At 49.1% G+C, this 19132-nt stretch overlaps 1 protein-coding gene across 1 annotated transcript; it reads left to right on the forward strand.

Annotated features, from left to right (window-relative positions):
- The first annotated feature begins 1556 nt into the window (after nt 1-1556).
- srrm2 (serine/arginine repetitive matrix 2) lies at nt 1557-19095 on the forward strand. The gene is made up of 15 exons (XM_084460997.1): nt 1557-1719; nt 3603-3857; nt 6856-6951; nt 7851-8036; nt 9090-9173; nt 9437-9502; nt 9817-9849; nt 10233-10346; nt 11355-11493; nt 13543-14232; nt 14410-15503; nt 16683-17387; nt 17520-17597; nt 17967-18074; nt 18465-19095. Exons 2-15 carry the CDS (start codon nt 3610-3612, stop codon nt 18517-18519), a joined length of 3696 nt encoding a protein of 1231 aa, XP_084317123.1. The 5' UTR covers nt 1557-1719; nt 3603-3609; the 3' UTR covers nt 18520-19095.
- Nucleotides 19096-19132: the final 37 nt, after the last annotated feature.

Raw genomic sequence — 19132 nt, forward strand, 5'->3', positions numbered from 1 at the left:
GGGTATCCATCTCTTTTTTGATTCATGACATCATGATTTTAAGCCACAATAAAATCAGCTGACACATACATGATTTTGGTCAGATGAATAGACTTACTATAGGCCAGGCTGATCGCAAGTATCACAATGACAAGTAGAGCAGTTAGTAACCCTAAGCATGCTGCAATCAATCTGTAGTTCCTTCTTTTGGGCTCTGTTGGCAAGGCAGTACAACGTCATGCTTCCCATCTCAATGAATTGATCAAGTAAAACATACAGTTAACTCTATCAGTTACACTTGAGTTACATAAGAAACATATACCTGTAGGTTTTCCTACCTGAAAGTCCAGAATTTCTTTGTTCGGTGTTGGTTCCAGTGTCAACATGTTCTGTCCAACCTATAGATATATCTGTATTAAACTCATCCACTTCAACAGGGCCCAAATGAAAAACTTTACCCTCTGCCATAGTTACAGTGAATTATGGACCCTAATGCTTTATGTTCAGTGTATTTCAACCGAATGTCAGAGACTTCCGACTGGAAGCTCAGCTCACATTTGTGACAGCTTGCATCACACTTACCCAAGCGACACTTCACGGTGTATGATGTTTATCTACGAAAAACAGCATCAGACGCTGGATTCTGAGCTACTGACTAGTTTCAACATAGTTTCATAACGACAAAATTATAAGTTGGGTGTTGTGTGTATGAGTCACAGCATCAGAACTGTGTCGGTCAGGTCAGCATCAGAACTGAGTCAGGAAGAAGTTCTAAACTCCCTGACAACAATGATGACCTGAGGTCACGATTGCTCAACACTGGAAAAGTACCAAACTATTTCCATGTTAAGCCTATAAAGTCTCAAAAGTGCTAGTCAACTTTTTGATCTGTACCATTGTATATGATCAAGTAACCTTAAAACGGGGCTAAACATGATTTTCCCCTTTACCACTCCTTTAACTGAAAATTATCTCCCATCAGTCAAAAACATCATAGGTAAGTCGAAAATGAGACCCTAGTTCAGAAATTCCAGAATAACCCTTTAATTTGGAGTGTCCCTCAGCAGTGACAGTGACTTCATGCGGAGTGACCCACCATAGTGAAGGGCTAACTTGGGAGGGGTCGGTTTGGGAAAGAATACTGCCTCAATTCAAGGCAAGGCAAGTTTATTTATATAGCACATTTCAGCCACAGGGCAATTCAAGGTGCTTTACATGAGACATTAAAAGCATTAAAACAAAAAGCAAGACATTATAGACATTCAAAACAAAAGGCAGGACAAATTAAAAGCATTAAAACAAAAAGCAAGTCATTATAGACATTTAAACAAAAAGCAGGACAAATAGAATACAGGAATAAAAGTTACAGTGCAGTATACTGATAAACATAGCTCCTCTTAGAAAGCAGTGGCAAAAAGAAAAGACTTCAGGCTTGTTTTGAAGGCAGCAGGCAGCTGTCCACCATTTGGGGACACAACCCCATCCACCCCCCCAAAAAAAACAACCGGAAATGAAAACAAGAAAGAGCATTGTGGGAATTGTAGTCTTTCCATACATCATTGAACGGAAACGTCGCGTGGTTCTTGACTAGCTGTGTCGTGTGTAGCCGCTTTTTTCCACACGCACTCGGCTTCCTTAAGATGTTTTAAGATTAATACACGTTTAAACGTTCATATATTTACTCTTTTTGTTTAAAACAAGCGTTTAATTCCCTCCATTTCCCGTTCGGGGGGAACACAGGTACGTTCGTTTTGTCGTTGCTAGCGAGCCACAAGCTAACTGCTCAGCTAACCATACTAACATTAGCTAGCTTAGCTTGTGGTAAAGACTTAAGGTGCAAGTTTAGTAGCTAATTTCCTAGACAGCCAGGTATTATTAATAATAATATTAATATTAGTTAGCTAGCTGGTCGGCTAAACTAAACTACAGGCCTGTAACGTTCACCCAGACCGGGAAATGCATTGAGACTAACTGGGTTGCTATTAACTAGGCCTAGAAACCCGTAGTGCACTAAAACATCTGACTAAACGTAACTGCTTACTATTTACTCGTGTGTAAGATCTCTAGTGTGCTATAAAGGCAAATACAGTAGTATTCAAGATTAGTCGTTTATCTATGGAGTAAATATTGAGCGAGTGAGCTTCCTTTCCTACTGCGTAGTTTTGAGGCCTAGTGGGTTTCTAGGGGGTTTCTAGTGGGTTTTTAGTGGGTTTCTAGTGGGTTTTTAGTGGGTTTCTAGTGGGTTTTTAGTGGGTTTCTAATGGGTTTCTAGTGGGTTTCTAGTGGGTTTCTAGTGGGTTTCTAGTTCAGACATCCACGTTTTATGGCTTTTCTGTGATATTGATTAACGTTAGAGCTGTTTTCATTACATTACAGTCATTTAGCAGACGCTTTTATCCAAAGGGACTAACAATAATTGCATTTAACATAGGAAGAGACAATGTACTACTACTCACCAGAACTCACAAGTGCATCTTCTTTCTGGCTGCAATTCAATATAACATTCTAGTCTAAAGCATGTAGACATGAAGAGGTTTAGTAGTCGTTAGATCAAACTTTTAGAAGTTTACATAAACCCCACAAATGCTCATCACAGTTTGCAACAGCTGTGTGCAGAAGGGCATCTTGTTGAATCCAAGCCACAAATAATTCAGGCTCTTCTGGAGGCGAAAGGGGGTCCTAACCTGGTATTAGAGGGTCTGGGGTCCTAACCTGGTATTAGAGGGTCTGGGGTCCTAACCTGGTATTAGAGGGTCTGGGGTCCTAACCTGGTATTAGAGGGTCTGGGGTCCTAACCTGGTATTAGAGGGTCTGGGGTCCTAACCTGGTATTAGATAGGTGTTTTTCGACGCTTACTAACAATTAGCAAGACATAAGTAGCTTCTTATATTCCCATAGTTATTACAGTAGGTAGGCAACACGTATCTAATACCAGGTTAGGACCCCAGATGTTATGAGCATTTGTGGCCTTTATGTAAACTTCTAAAAGTATTAACGTTTGATCTAACGACTACTAAACCTCTTCATGTCTACATGCTTTAGGCTAGAACCATATATTGAATTGCAGCCACTTGATTCGCTGTTTGGAGGAACAATTGTATCTTAATAAATTGGCACCTGAATGCATGTTGTACAATGTTTTGACTCTCCCACTGCAGTAAGCATAGATTAATAGTTATATTGCCAAATTGCAGTCAACTCAAATGTGTGCTTTATTCTAGTTAGAATATTTCTGAAGATTCAGATTCCTTTATTGTTACGTCCGAGTACAGGTACAGGGAGTAAATATCTTGTCTTGGCCTCGCAGCTGCAATAAAATAATACACACAGTACTAAATACAAATACAAAACACACACAAAATGATAACACACACAGTAAGGTGCAATATAAAATATGACTTAAATATAAACTAAATATAGACAATATTTACAAAATATGACTGAACATAAACTAAGTGTGTATAACAAATGTAAACTAAATGATTTAAATTAAGTGAAACTAGCAGCAATAAGTAGTATATCTACTACTACTACTAAGCATATCTAAATGGTAATGATAAAGAACTCAAGGTCTTACCAGCTCCAGTGACCACTTAACCCCCTCGTCCCCAATCTCCCCACAGAGGAGCCATGTACAACGGCATCGGCCTGACCACGCCGCGGGGCAGCGGCACCAACGGCTACGTCCAGCGCAACCTGTCGAGTGTCCGCGCCAAACGGCAGCGGGACGAGCGCGGCGGCGACCGCGACGAGAAGGACAGGGAGCGGCTGGAGAGCCAGCTGAACCGCCAGCCCAACGCCGAGATCCTGGAGCACCAGAGGAAGAGGCAGCTGGAGGTCAAGTGTGCTGAGCTCCAGGACATGATGGAGGAGCAGGGGTAAGGGAGAAGGTCTTGGTGGAGGAGCAGGGGTAAGGGAGAAGGTCTTGGTGGAGGAGCAGGGAGAAGGGAGGAGAAGGTCTTGGTGGAGGAGCAGGGGTAAGGGAGAAGGTCTTGGTGGAGGAGCAGGGAGAAGGCAGGTCTTGGTGGAGGAGCAGGGAGAAGGCAGGTCTTGGTGGAGGAGCAGGGGTAAGGGAGAAGGTCTTGGTGGAGGAGCAGGGAGAAGGGAGAAGGCAGGTGTTGGTGGAGGAGCAGGGATAAGGGAGAAGGCAGGTGTTGGTGGAGGAGCAGGGGTAAGGGAGAAGGTCTTGGTGGAGGAGCAGGGGTAAGGGAGAAGGCAGGTGTTGGAGGAGCAGGGGTAAGGGAGAAGGCAGGTCTTGGTGGAGGAGCAGGGGTAAGGGAGAAGGTCTTGGTGGAGGAGCAGGGGTAAGGGAGAAGGTCTTGGTGGAGGAGCAGGGGTAAGGGAGAAGGCAGGTCTTGGTGGAGGAGCAGGTCTTGGTGGAGGAGAAGGGAGAAGGCAGGTCTTGGTGGAGGAGCAGGGGTAAGGGAGAAGGCAGGTGTTGGTGGAGGAGCAGGGAGAAGGCAGGTGTTGGTGGAGGAGCAGGGGTAAGGGAGAAGGTCTTGGTGGAGGAGCAGGGGTAAGGGAGAAGGTCTTGGTGGAGGAGCAGGGGTAAGGGAGGAGAAGGTCTTGGTGGAGGAGCAGGGGTAAGGGAGAAGGCAGGTCTTGGTGGAGGAGCAGGGGTAAGGGAGAAGGCAGGTCTTGGTGGAGGAGCAGGGGTAAGGGAGAAGGTCTTGGTGGAGGAGCAGGGGTAAGGGAGAAGGTGTTGGTGGAGGAGCAGGGGTAAGGGAGAAGGTGTTGGTGGAGGAGCAGGGGTAAGGGAGAAGGCAGGTCTTGGTGGAGGAGCAGGGGTAAGGGAGAAGGCAGGTCTTGGTGGAGGAGCAGGGGTAAGGGAGAAGGCAGGTCTTGGTGGAGGAGCAGGGGTAAGGGAGAAGGCAGGTCTTGGTGGAGGAGCAGGGGTAAGGGAGAAGGTCTTGGTGGAGGAGCAGGGGTAAGGGAGAAGGTCTTGGTGGAGGAGCAGGGGTAAGGGAGAAGGCAGGTCTTGGTGGAGGAGCAGGGATAAGGGAGAAGGTCTTGGTGGAGGAGCAGGGGTAAGGGAGAAGGTCTTGGTGGAGGAGCAGGGGTAAGGGAGAAGGTCTTGGTGGAGGAGCAGGGGTAAGGGAGAAGGCAGGTCTTAGTGGAGGAGCAGGGGTAAGGGAGAAGGCAGGTCTTGGTGGAGGAGTAGGGGTAAGGGAGAAGGTCTTGGTGGAGGAGCAGGGGTAAGGGAGAAGGTCTTGGTGGAGGAGCAGGGGTAAGGGAGAAGGCAGGTCTTGGTGGAGGAGCAGGGGTAAGGGAGAAGGTCTTGGTGGAGGAGCAGGGGTAAGGGAGAAGGTCTTGGTGGAGGAGCAGGGGTAAGGGAGAAGGCAGGTCTTGGTGGAGGAGCAGGGGTAAGGGAGGAGAAGGTCTTGGTGGAGGAGTAGGGGTAAGGGAGAAGGTCTTGGTGGAGGAGTAGGGGTAAGGGAGAAGGTCTTGGTGGAGGAGCAGGGGTAAGGGAGAAGGTCTTGGTGGAGGAGCAGGGGTAAGGGAGAAGGCAGGTCTTGGTGGAGGAGCAGGGGTAAGGGAGAAGGCAGGTCTTGGTGGAGGAGCAGGGGTAAGGGAGAAGGTCTTGGTGGAGGAGCAGGGGTAAGGGAGAAGGTCTTGGTGGAGGAGCAGGGGTAAGGGAGAAGGCAGGTCTTGGTGGAGGAGCAGGGGTAAGGGAGAAGGTCTTGGTGGAGGAGCAGGGGTAAGGGAGAAGGTCTTGGTGGAGGAGCAGGGAGAAGGCAGGTCTTGGTGGAGGAGCAGGGGTAAGGGAGAAGGCAGGTGTTGGTGGAGGAGAAGGGAGAAGGCAGGTCTTGGTGGAGGAGCAGGGGTAAGGGAGAAGGCAGGTGTTGGTGGAGGAGAAGGGAGAAGGCAGGTCTTGGTGGAGGAGAAGGGAGAAGGCAGGTCTTGGTGGAGGAGCAGGGGTAAGGGAGAAGGTCTTGGTGGAGGAGCAGGGGTAAGGGAGGAGAAGGTCTTGGTGAAGGAGCAGGGGTAAGGGAGAAGGCAGGTCTTGGTAGGGGAGCAGGGGTAAGGGAGAAGGTCTTGGTGGAGGAGCAGGGGTAAGGGAGAAGGTCTTGGTGGAGGAGCAGGGGTAAGGGAGAAGGTCTTGGTGGAGGAGCAGGGGTAAGGGAGAAGGTCTTGGTGGAGGAGCAGGGGTAAGGGAGAAGGCAGGTCTTGGTGGAGGAGCAGGGGTAAGGGAGGAGAAGGTCTTGGTGGAGGAGTAGGGGTAAGGGAGAAGGTCTTGGTTGAGGAGTAGGGGTAAGGGAGAAGGTCTTGGTGGAGGAGCAGGGGTAAGGGAGAAGGTCTTGGTGGAGGAGCAGGGGTAAGGGAGAAGGTCTTGGTGGAGGAGCAGGGGTAAGGGAGAAGGCAGGTCTTGGTGGAGGAGCAGGGGTAAGGGAGAAGGTCTTGGTGGAGGAGCAGGGGTAAGGGAGAAGGCAGGTCTTGGTGGAGGAGCAGGGGTAAGGGAGAAGGTCTTGGTGGAGGAGCAGGGGTAAGGGAGAAGGTCTTGGTGGAGGAGCAGGGGTAAGGGAGAAGGTCTTGGTGGAGGAGCAGGGGTAAGGGAGAAGGCAGGTCTTGGTGGAGGAGCAGGGGTAAGGGAGAAGGTCTTGGTGGAGGAGCAGGGGTAAGGGAGAAGGTCTTGGTGGAGGAGCAGGGGTAAGGGAGAAGGTCTTGGTGGAGGAGCATTACATTGGACCTGTACCCATTTCATAAACTACCCACTTCAACTTGAACTTTATAGACGGAGTGCCGAGAAGTAGTCGAGGAGGATTGGGGACAACGTAGGAAATTAGAAAGGGAAGGATGAGTCGCTAGAGCATAAATGAAGGGGGAAGTATGATGTCCATCTAGTGGGATCCTTTAACCTCGGCTGTTGACCAACAGGTACTCGGTGGAGGAGATCGATGAGAAGGTGAACAGCTTCCGCATGATGCTGCAGGAGAAGGAGGAGCCGCCACCGGCGCCCTCAGAGAGACCAGCGTAAGTCTCCCTACAGACCCAGACTTGGACTACAACTATGTCCAGTCACCGCCGCCTTGTCTGTTAGTAATAAGATATTATTATTATAATAGTTTGAGATCATCTAACTTCCGTAGTTTGACGTATTTCCGACGCAAACAAGCTATGAGGGCGGGACATATGTTTAGAGGAATTTGATTGGAACATTGACAAGTGGGCGGGTTTTAAGAACTTTAGACAGATTCGATAGAAGGATAGCGTTGATTGACGGGTGGATGTCGTGAGAATATTGGCCTAAAATCTAAGGTACCTGTTGTCGTCGTTGCACGTGACCTACCGTTTTCCAGGAAGTAAGAAATTACATACTTTGATATAAGATTACAACAAAAGTAGAATTTTGTAATTTATTTTGGCATACATCGTTGAATAGGTGAACACTATGAGTAATTATGTGAACCAAAATGGGACAGAATGCTTTTTTCATTTCAGTGCGACTTTAATGCTAATCGGTGAAGTGCCCCTTTAATAGTCAATGTTTTATTACGAACATACAAATGAATTTCAGTTTTACATGAAAGAAAAACGGAATCGGCAAGTCAGACTTCAGCCAAGAAAAGTGCAGTCGATGCATCCCTAAGAATAATTCAGTCAGCTTTCTTTCACTTCCGTTCTCAAACTATTTTAAAGTTCACAACAGCGGGTGTACGTCGACCTACAAATGCTCTCATCGCCACGTCTGTTTAGATCGAACGCGAACAATTTTCGAACGTTCTTAAAAAGCCTTTCAAACGTAACCATTGAAAGGAAACATGACGCACGTGCTCAGACGGAGCGGAGAGGCTTGTAAAAACGATATAAAAATAAAAACGAATGAAAAAAGCAAAACTATTCTAACTCTGGTCTCTACGTGACTCTCTCAGGGCGACGGAGACTCACGCCTTGGCCGCAGCCAACCAGCAGAAGAACGACCGCCTGCGCGCGGCGTTCGGCATCGCCACGGACTACGTGGACGGCTCCTCCTTCCACCCCGAACGCAAGGAGCGAGAGAAGGAGAAGAGGGAGCAGGAGAGGCTGGAGCGCGAGAGGCAGCAGCAGCAGAAATATGCGTGAGTGTGGGGAGAGAGGAGTATTGAGGGAGGTGGGGAGAGAGGAGTATTGAGGGAGGTGGGGAGAGAGGAGTATTGAGGGAGGTGTGGAGAGAGGAGTATTGAGGGAGGTGTGGGGAGAGAGAGGAGTATTGAGGGAGGTGTGGAGAGAGAGGAGTATTGAGGGAGGTGGAGAGAGAGGAGTATTGAGGGAGGTGGGGAGAGAGAGGAGTATTGAGGGAGGTGTGGAGAGAGGAGTATTGAGGGAGGTGTGGGGAGAGAGGAGTATTGAGGGAGGTGGGGAGAGAGGAGTATTGAGGGAGGTGTGGAGAGAGGAGTATTGAGGGAGGTGGGGAGAGAGAGGAGTATTGAGGGAGGTGTGGAGAGAGGAGTATTGAGGGAGGTGGGGAGAGAGAGGAGTATTGAGGGAGGTGGGGAGAGAGAGGAGTATTGAGGGAGGTGTGGAGAGAGGAGTATTGAGGGAGGTGTGGGGAGAGAGGAGTATTGAGGGAGGTGTGGAGAGAGGAGTATTGAGGGAGGTGGGGAGAGAGGAGTATTGAGGGAGGTGTGGAGAGAGGAGTATTGAGGGAGGTGGGGAGAGAGAGGAGTATTGAGGGAGGTGTGGAGAGAGGAGTATCGAGGGAGGTGTGGAGAGAGGAGTATTGAGGGAGGTGGGGAGAGAGGAGTATTGAGGGAGGTGGGGAGAGAGGAGTATTGAGGGAGGTGGGGAGAGAGGAGTATTGAGGGAGGTGGGGAGAGAGGAGTATTGAGGGAGGTGTGGAGAGAGGAGTATTGAGGGAGGTGGGGAGAGAGGAGTATTGAGGGAGGTGTGGAGAGAGGAGTATTGAGGGAGGTGGGGAGAGAGGAGTATTGAGGGAGGTGGGGAGAGAGGAGTATTGAGGGAGGTGGGGAGAGAGAGGAGTATTGAGGGAGGTGTGCATGTGCCAACTGTGCCACGCTCCTTGTGACCTTTATTTAACAGGGTCGATCGATTCAAATGTTTGCGTGGTCAAACTTCATGTTTCCCCGTCGCCATTTTGAATCTTCTTCCCTCATCCTCTCTCTCCCCTTCAGCCTGGTGGAGGAGTCGGAGGATTCGGACACTCCGCCCAGGAAGCAGAGCCGGAAGAAGAAGAAGAAGAACAAGAACAGAGAGAGGTGAGAGGGGAGGAGAAGAGGAATAGAGGAGGAATAGAGGAGGAGAAATAAAGCAGCCAAGTGACTTTCAGGAAGTGGGTTGTGTTTGATACAGGCGGACTTTAAACCCCTGATATCGAGCGTCTGCGTTGATGTGTTGCCTTCACAACCGAGGTCACCTCGCCGACCTTTTAGTCGAGTGGCCTCGGATGCGTTTTGACCCTTTAGTTGTATTTGCGTGCGTGTCCTACATTCCCGGTCACCGTGTTCTTCTGTGTCTTTAGCTCTGAAAGTCCCTCGCCCTCTCCTCGAAGGGACAAGAAGAAAACGAAAAAGAAGAAAAAGAAAAGGTTTGAATTTGCTGTGTTTTGTCTTGAGGTGTCGATTTCGCGTCAGTGTTTGGAATGTGTGTTTTCAATACGGTGTTTTCTATAAGTCCTGTGTGGTTCTAAAGTGTGGTTCTAAAGTGTGGTTCTATAGTGTGGTTCTATAGTGTGGTTCTATAGTGTGGTTCTATAGTGTGGTTCTATAGTGTGGTTCTAAAGTGTGGTTCTAAAGTGTGGTTCTATAGTGTGGTTCTATATTGATGTCATCAGGTTATTATCATGTACCACTGCGCTAGGTAGGAAGCTCTATTCCTGTTAATCACACATTTCTCTTATAGGGACGGATCAGAGGATGAAGATGGAAATGAGAGGTGGGTCTACACACACACACACACACACACACACACACACACACTTGTGTATCTAGATGTGTACACACACACTTGTGTATCTAGATGTGTCCACACACACACACACACACACACACACACACACACTATGGCTGTGTATCTAGATGTGTCCACACACACACACACACACACACACACACACACACACACACACACACACACACTATGGCTGTATATCTAGATGTGTCTACACACACACACACACACTATGGCTGTATATCTAGATGTGTCTACACACACACACTTGGCACGTTAGTTTCCATGTCTTGTCACGTATTGCATGTAAATGCCTTTGCCTCAGCGCTGTGTGTACCAGCTAAACGAGTCGCCATGTCGCCCCTCAGCTCCTCAGACGAGAAGCAGCCATCCAAGAGGAAACGGGGGCGGAGTGAGAACGACAGCCCCCCTAAAGCCAAGACCAGGCGTCACAGGAGCGGCTCCTCCAGCTCCGCCCATAGGTACGCGGGAACAGCCGCCATTAGGGTCGCAAATTTCAAGGAATGTCATTAATCGATAACTTAACCTTAACGAACGATAAGTCGTTAATTGATAAAAACGTCCCGCGCCGGACTGCGCTTTGCTCGCTTCGTTTTTGTTGTCGTTTTCCGCTGTGTCGTTGAAATTTCCCGGCGTCCCAATTAGCCTTCACTACATGGCGGGCGCCCTCATGTGCAGTCAGACCTTAAATCATGATTACATTTCACGCAACTCCCGTTGATAACGTTCGTTCCCCCCAAAATGTTCCGTTCCATTAACGAGCAATTAATCGAGTAACCAAATCTTGTTCGAGTAAATTCTTATCGGCAATTAAGCGATAGTCAATTAAAGGACAATGCTCGTTTTTGACAACCTGGACCTTATTTACGGCATATTATAAGACGTTTGACTCACCGAGATCACTTTGGTGTAATTCGGAGGCATGTAGAAGAAATTTTAAATCCAGCGCGAGCCAGTATATCCATGTAATGGCGGCGGACGGGGCACTGAGAATGCAGCTTCTAAAAAATCTATTTCCGCCGCCATTACATGGATATACTGGCTCGCGCTGGATTTTACATTTCTTCTACAGGCCTCCGAATTACACCAAAGTGATCTCGGTGAGTCAACCGTCTTATAATATGCCGTAAATAAGGTCCAGGTTGTCAAAAACGAGCGTTCTCCTTTAACATCCCTAGCTGTCATGTTATAGCTCCTCCCATGTGGACTTGCCACGGCTCCTTGGGGTGTTTAACGTTTAATATTCTAATATTTAATATTCTAATATTTAATATTCTAATATTTAATATTCTAATATTCTAATATTTAATATTCTAATATTTAATATTCTAATATTTAATATTCTAATATTTAATATTCTAATTTAATGTTCTAATATTTAATGTTCTAATATTTAATATTCTAATATTTAATATTCTAATATTTAATATTCTATTCAGTATCATCATGGCTGTTTCTGTTCCTCCCAGCCGCTCCCCTGCCCCGCTGAAAGAGCGACACCAGAACCAACCAGCCAGGAGAGCGGCAGAAGGAAGAAAGGGCCATACTCCTGACCGGAGGGGGCGGGGCCGCGAAGAGGACAGCCCACATCCCCCTGGTGGCAGAGAGGTGCGACGCTACAAAGAACGGTCACCTGACCTGGTCATTCTTTGCCGTCATCCAATAGGCTCTGTGCACCAGCTCCACTACTTCCTGTCAAAGTCACTTGGCATCTTTATTTCCTGTCCTATATGATTGGATTAAGTGATTAATCAGACCGGCAGACCCAGCGCACACCTGATTAACCCTCTTGGCGCCAAAGTCGCATTTCTGCGACAAGCTGCGTTACTGAGTAAAACAGTGATTTTATGATATTTACACGCTGAAACCTCGATTTTCCCGCCACCACTAGATGGCAGACATGTATTACTTTGCTCTCGATTCAGTATGACACCATCTTCCAATGCAATTTAGTTGAGAAAATCTCATTACGAGTTCCCTATTTTATACACGGGGCGCGTTAGCGCTCCTCAATACCATATGTTCTTTAGGACGGCATATTTCTGAAATAGTTTGACCTAGAGACAAGCGGTTTTTTACCTGTAAAAGTAGACAAATTGCGCTGTCTGGCAAGCTTCGGTTTATCCATTTGTGTAGCCGACTTCCGTATTTACGTCCAACCACAGTTGTCAACAAGTTGTAAACTATGGGGATAGGTTGTTTTGCCTGGTGCAGTAGCCTACTTTGTCTATCCCTGTGGATGGGGATCTACAACTACTCGAAAATACCAGGATGGAGAGGTCGATTGCAAGATAGCCTACCATCTAAAGTTGAGTTTGTGCGTCGTGTTTTTACAAATAAGACATCCCACGTACAACAAAATAATCTCGACAAATCTAGCGACTTTTCCTGGTCATTTGGGAATGATTGAGATGACAAAGCCCTGCGCATTCCGTGGTTCACGTTACAACAGATTTCACCAGAGCTGAGGGTAAGTCTCTCTCACTCTCCATGACACTCGGCCAGTCTGACTAGGTAGCGTCATGTTTCCAGCTCAGACACCGCGGCCGCTCGGAGGAAGAGCAGCCTGCAAATGAATCACGCGCGCACAACTTATGACCAATCACAACAATGATTTTGTACAGTTACAGTAAGCACAGTATATTTGTAGATATGTTTTTGTCCTCTCTCACGTTTACTATAAATACACACGACGACTGTTCATTCAGTTGTGGGTTGAGCGGAGCAGAGTTATTGAGAGAGCGAGTCAGCAGAATTGAGTAACTTATTGCGTTGGAAAAACGCCAAATGGCTGCCATAAGGTTCAATTGTGAGCAAGTTTTGGATGATATTTGTCCATGGGGATGGTAGAGAAATCAGAGATTGAGGACTACTGGGCACAGTTTTGACCAACTTTTACACCTGGATTTGGCAAAGTGATCTAGGAACAGATTTGAAATCATCCCGTCATTTCTGCATTTTGTAAACAATGATGAGTAGGCCTATGTTGAGAGGGGACAGCAGGGCCAGTGTGTGGCTCTGTGTGCTGTGCCTTGCAATGAGAGGTAGGCCTACCACACTGAAAAACTAAACAGTGTCACCTGGATAGATAGGTACACTGGATAGATAGGTACACAGGCCTCTGCGGCTAAGAGACGCCTTCTGTTTACGTGAGTGATGCTACTATGTGGCATAGTAATTAGTTTGTTTACTACTGTTGGCTTACCATTTACTGTTTTCCTGTTCATTTGATATTTGGATAACATAACAAATGGACAGAGGTGGGGAAATCTGTTGAAATAAGTTCAAATTGATTCAAAATATCCCATATTTCCTTGAAAAATGGCATAATTCAAGTTGGCCGCCACCCTATGACATCATAATATGCAAATTAGTTGGATAAATTTAGACCCAACATAAACTTTGGATCATTCTCAACATTTGTCTCATTTACAGTGAGTCTCTATCTCTAACCACTTTAAAGCCACACTCTTTTGAAATTTAGATGTCAAAATATTGTTTAAAAAAAAAAAAAACCTGGCGCCAAGAGGGTTAATCACTTAATCCAATCATATTGGACAGGAAATAAAGTGACTTTCAGGAAGTAGTGGAGCTGGTGCCACAGAGTCTATTGTTCCTTTTCTAAATCTTCACCTCCTTCGACCTCATGTCTTCCAGAGGTCAGATAAGGGGCGAGAGGCGGAGCGGACGAAGGACAAACCGAAGGAGAAAGAGCGGGAAAAGGACAAGTCGTCCTCCGGGAAGAGACACGACTCCTCGTCCCCCTCCCCGCCTCCCCAGCGAGAGAAAGACGCGCGCGCCCGGAGCGGAGAGAGGGAGCGAGAGAGAGACCGCGGGAAGGAGAGACCCCCGCAGAGGGGCAGGCACGACTCCTCGTCCCCCTCGCCGCCGCCTCCCAAACAGCAGGAGGCCCGGAGGCCGAGGAGCAGAGAGACGGAGCGGGAGAAAGACCGTAAAAAGGACAAGCCTCAACGCCACGACGACTCCTCGCCGTCTCCCGACAGAGCGCAAGCCAAGAGAGGGCGGAGCGGAGAGAGAGAGCGAGGGAAGGAGAGAAACGCGTCTCCCCGAGCGACGTCCGACCGAGAGAGAGGGCGAGAGAAAGCGAAGGGGAGGGAGAGAGAGGCGTCTCCCCCTGCTCCTAAAAGCGATAAAGGTCGGGGTAGACATGCGTCCCCCGACTCCTCCCCCGCCCCTCCGTCCATCGCCAACGGCCGCCAGAAAGAGAGGGAGCGCAAGGAAAGGAGAGAGAGAGAGAGGGAGGAGGAGGAGGGGGATAAAGAGAAGGAGAGGGAGGTGAATAAGGAGAAGGAGAAAGAGGAGGCGCGCAGAAAGAGGGAGGGCGAGAGGGAGAGCGACCGTGACGGGGGGAGGGAGAGAGACGGGGCGAGGCCGGGCAAACCGCCGCCCGCCCGCCCCGCGGACGACCGCCGCCCGGAGAGGGAGAGCGAGGGGGAGAGGAGGGCGGAGAGGGAGAGCGAGGGGGAGAGGAGGGCGGAGAGGGAGAGGGCGGCGGAGAGGGGGAGGAAGGAGGCGCCGGCGGAGGGCAACAGGGAGAAAGGGAGGGAGAGAGGCACCGCGGAGAAAGAGAGAGACGCGGAGAAAGAGAAAGAGAGGGAGAAGGAGAAAGAGAAGGAGAGAGAGAAGGAGAAACTTGCTAAGAAGGCAAAAGACAGCAGCAGCAGCAGCAGCAGTAGTAGTAGTTCCAGTAGCAGCAGCGATAGCGACAGTGACAGCTCCTCCTCATCCTCTTCGTCCTCCAACTCCTCCTCTTCCTCCTCCTCCTCCGACGAAGGCGAGGCGAAAAAGAAGGGGTCCGCGCCGAAAGACCCGAGCGGCCCCCCGACGAAAGGGCCGCCCCCCGCTCTCGTCTCGCCCCCCGCCATCAGCGCCGCCTACCAGCGGTATTTGGCCAACGGGGGGAGAGAGAGCGCCCCGGAGAGCGACGCTCCCAAACTCGCCCCGGCGGGGAGAGAGAGGGAGCGCGAGAGAGGGGGGAGAGAGCGGTACACGCCGTCCGAAAGGGAAAGCCCGCCCCCCGTCGCGCAACGAGCGCCCCAGCACGCCGCCGCCGACCGCTACACGCCGCCGGAGCGCGAGAAGGAGCGAGGGAGGGGCCAGGAGAGGTACAGCCCCACCGAGGCGGTGAGCCCCAGCCCCTCCCCGCCCAGGAGGGCGCCCCCGAGAGGCGGCGACCGCTACTCCCCCACCGACGCGGAGCGAGAGCGAGGGGCGGAGCGCGACCGAACCGGCGCCGCGAGGGGCGACGCCAAGAGGTCCGCCGGGGCGCCGGAGAGAACGGGCGAGAAGGAGAGGAAGAGGGCGTCGCCCCCGTCCCCGAAACCCCCGGTCCAACAACGCCGCTCGCCGTCCCCCCCTCGCCGCACGCCGCCGCGGCAGTACCAGGACCCCCCGGCTCGCTCCCCCAGCCCCCGACGACCCGCGCGCTCCCCGGGACGACAGAACCCGCCGCCGCGCGGGCGAGACGGCGACCGGGACAGACTGAGGGAGAGGGAGAGAGACAGGGGAGGGAGAGACCGGGAGAGAGACCGCTCTAGAGAGAGAGGCGCCAGGAGGACCCGGTCCAGAAGCCCCCGCAGGCGCAGCCCCCTCTACAGGTGAGGGGAGGAAATGCCTTGTAGCACCCGATAATGTAATAATTAACTGATAATGTAATAACGGCTGATAATGTAATAAAAGTTTGACTTAAGTCAATCGAAAATGTAATAAAACCTGATAATGTAATAACTTGACCAATAATGTAATAAGGTATTACATTATCAGAAAAATTGTATTACATTATCAGTCAGGACATTTTATTACATTATTGGTCAAGTTATTACATTATCAGGTTTTATTACATTTTCGATTGACTTAAGTCAAACTTTTATTACATTATCAGGCGTTATTACATTATCAGTTAATTATTACATTATCGGGTGCTACATGCCTCAGTACAGCACTTATTGTATTTTATCGTATTACATTCTATTGCACTGTACTTTAGATTGCTATTCTTGCACTTTGCCTTCAGCACTAGATGATGCTCTTAGTCACTTGTTTTAGAAAGAAGATGCACTTGTGAGTTCTGGTGAGTAGTAGTACATTGGCTCTTCCTACGTTAAATGCAATTATTGTTAGTCGCTTTGGATAAAAGCGTCTGCTAAATGACTAATGTAATGTAATGTAATGTAATGTAATGTAGACTCGGTACACTTTATGAAGTCATTGGCACAAGTCGGTTACAAAGGGGTGTGGCTTGGTGCCGATTGGTTAACTGCCCTTTCCGGATCGATCAATCAATCAATCATGCCTTATTAATGCAGTCTCCGCTGCATAATCTGAAGGGTCCAGTTTAATCTTAATAAACGAGGGGAAAAACTAGATGGAAAAGAATTGTCCAGGGAGTGTGTGTGTGTGTGTGTGTGTGTGTGTGTGTGTGTGTGTGTGTGTGTGTGTGTGTGTGTGTGTGTGTGTGTGTGTGTGTGTGTGTGTGTGTGTGTGTGTGTGTGTGTGTGAGAGGCTATCGTAAAGCACTTTGGATAAAAAGTGCTTTATAAGTGCAGTCCATTTACCGTAGTGTAGTATGCAGAGAAATGGGAGGTAGGTAGAAATGGTAGGAGCTAAAAGTACACACTTGACTATACCTGGACACCGAGAAATCCAGTTTAATTTGCTCTATAGGATCCGTGTTTGTTACAAAAGGCTGTGGATGATGTTTCGAGCAGCCCTGACAGATTAGATTAAAATTAATGTAAAATTTAACTACATTTGAATACATTTTTAATGTCTTTCAGGTCTCGTCGATCTCCCTCTCCAGTCCGGCGAAGGCGGAGCAGCCGTTCGCTGTCGAGAGAGAGGGAGAGAGAGAGAGAGCGCGAGAGGAACAGGGAGAGGGAGCGAGAGAGACAGAAGGAGCAAGAGCGTAGGGAGCGTCCGCCTCCGAAAGAGGCTCCGCCCCCTCGCCGCTCCGCCTCCTCCTCGTCCAGCTCGTCCCCGTCGCCGGCCCGCGAGAGGAGGGTGGAGACGCCGGCGGAAAAAGGGTCGAAACCATCGTCCGTGAAGAGCAGGGGAGCAGAGAGAGAGGAGGGAGAGAGGGAGGGAGACAAGGCGAGAAAATCACGATCCTCCCCCTCCCCCCTCCCTTCGAAAGAACCCTGTCCCCCTCCTAGCCAATCAGAGAACAGGGCCCAACCCAGAGAAACCCGCCACGTCGACTCGGCCCAGCCCAGATCGCCGGCTATCCGCCAACCAGAGACGAGGGAGTCGCTGAGAGGGGCGCCAAGGAACCAATCGCCTCCGGCCCCCAGGTCTCGGAGCCCCGCCCACCCCGCGGACCAGCCAATAAGGAAGGAGAGCGCGGTGAACGGGAAGGGGGCGAAGGAGGGTAGCAAAGGGAAGACGAGCAGCAGCTCCTCCTCCTCTTCGTCGTCCTCTTCGTCATCCTCCTCCTCATCGTCCTCATCGGACAGTTCAGACTCCGAGGCAGAGCAGGGGAAAGGGTAAAAAAGACTTTTAAAATGAGTTCAACATTTTTTGTATTTTTCCAGTCATTAAATGTTGCTTGTAAGTATGCTAGTAAGTGTATATAACTAGTATATACTTTGTATGAACTTTCTTCTTCTCCCTTTCAGAGATGGAAAGAATGTGGCTGCCCGAAGCTCTTCTTCTTCCTCGTCCTCTGAAAGTGAGAGAGAACAGAAGAAAAAGAGGTAAAGGAAAGGTTTTACACCACTAAATCGATGCGTTCCTTAAAATACTGAATTGATGCGTTGAAAATACAACTTCAAGAACTGAAATATTCAAAATAACGGAATATCGGAATTCAAAACACGGTCAGCGGTTCGAATCCCAGCTCCGACCGTCCACATGTCGAAGTGTCTTTGAGCAAGACATCTAACCCCAAATTGCTCCCAATGAGCAGGTTAGCACCTTGCATGGCAGCTACCTCCATTGGTGTGTGAGTGTGTATGTGAATGGGTGAATGAGAGGTCATTGTAAAGCGCTTTGAGTGCCGCTAAGGTGGAAAAGCGCTATATAAGTGCCGTCCGTTCACCATTTACCATTTCCCGTTTCTCCAGCCCGTCCCGACCTCAGAGGGTGCCGGCCGATTCGCTGAGAGACTCCCGTTCCCTCAGCTACTCCCCTCCCAGACACCGCCAGGCGCCACATTCCCCCCCGGCGCGCAGGTCAGGAGCAACATGCTGGAACAACGCCACTGATACGTGGAGCATGATAGGCTCTGTGCACCAGCTCCACTACTTCCTGTCAAAGTCACTTGGCGTTTTTTATTTCACGTCCAATATGATTGGATTAAGTGATTAATCAGGTGTGCGGCAGACCCAGCCCACAGCTGATTAATCACTTAATCCAATCATATTGGACAGGAAGTAAAGAAGCCAAGTGACTTTCAGGAAGTAGTGGAGCTGGTGCAAAGAGCCTTTTTATGTCTTTTTATGTGTTATTTGTATTGTGAAGCGCTTTGTGCATTTGTGCTGTGAAAGGCACTATATAAAAAAAGTTGACTTACTACTTGCTATCAAATGAGCTGTACTGATGGATTTGTTTGTCTCTTGTAGGAGCGGGAGTAGGCAGTCCCCGAGCCGCGCCGCCAGCAGCAGCAGGAGGAAATGAGTTTGGACTGGAACGCAGCTGACCCTCTCATCTCTTCTTCTGTGGTTTCCCCAGACACCTCTACGATGGTCACAGCTGACCTGCTGACCTGTACCATCTAGATTTTATAGGGAGCGGACATTGATCTGTGACGGAGCAGAGCCGAGTGACGCTTCACTAGCGTTTCTGCGCATAACCTCACAGACAAGGTATATAGGCAACGTTTGTTAACCAGTGATGTCGACAACAACAACAAAAAAAACTTTCAAATTTTCTTTTTATGATTTAACCTAAAAAATTGTTAAAGAAACGAGCAATTTAGTGTCGCACTGGCGACGACCGCCGACAGGATAGTGCAAATATGATTTCTGACTTCTCACACCTTCACACGCACACATAGTCGTTTAAAATGAATAAAGGAATGCTCTCGCCGTGCTTTCTTCTACCCTCGTACCCGAGCGATGTTCTCATGTAGATATGCTCCCTCTGTATTTTGGTTTGTATCACTGAATGGATAAAGTGCTGTTTCAAATGTAATGTGATTAGCGACTGCAACTCGAAGTTTATTTCTTTGTGAAAATAATGAATGATAATAAAACGAGCAGTTGTATATTCATGTATGTCGAGTGAATTA

The sequence above is a fragment of the Borostomias antarcticus genome, assembly GCF_949987555.1.
Source record: "Borostomias antarcticus genome assembly, chromosome: 35".
NCBI lineage: Eukaryota > Metazoa > Chordata > Actinopteri > Stomiiformes > Stomiidae > Borostomias > Borostomias antarcticus.

What these genes read in the sequence shown, in the direction of transcription:
- srrm2 (XM_084460997.1), top strand. Translation starts at nt 3,610, where the DNA reads ATGTACAACGGCATCGGCCTGACCACGCCGCGGGGCAGCGGCACCAAC. An exon ending in ATCCCCCTGGTGGCAGAGAG is followed by an intron (nt 11,494 to 13,542) that starts GTGCGACGCTAC and finishes CATGTCTTCCAG; the next exon opens with AGGTCAGATAAGGGGCGAGA. An exon ending in GCAGAAAGAGGGAGGGCGAG is followed by an intron (nt 14,233 to 14,409) that starts AGGGAGAGCGAC and finishes GCGGAGAGGGGG; the next exon opens with AGGAAGGAGGCGCCGGCGGA.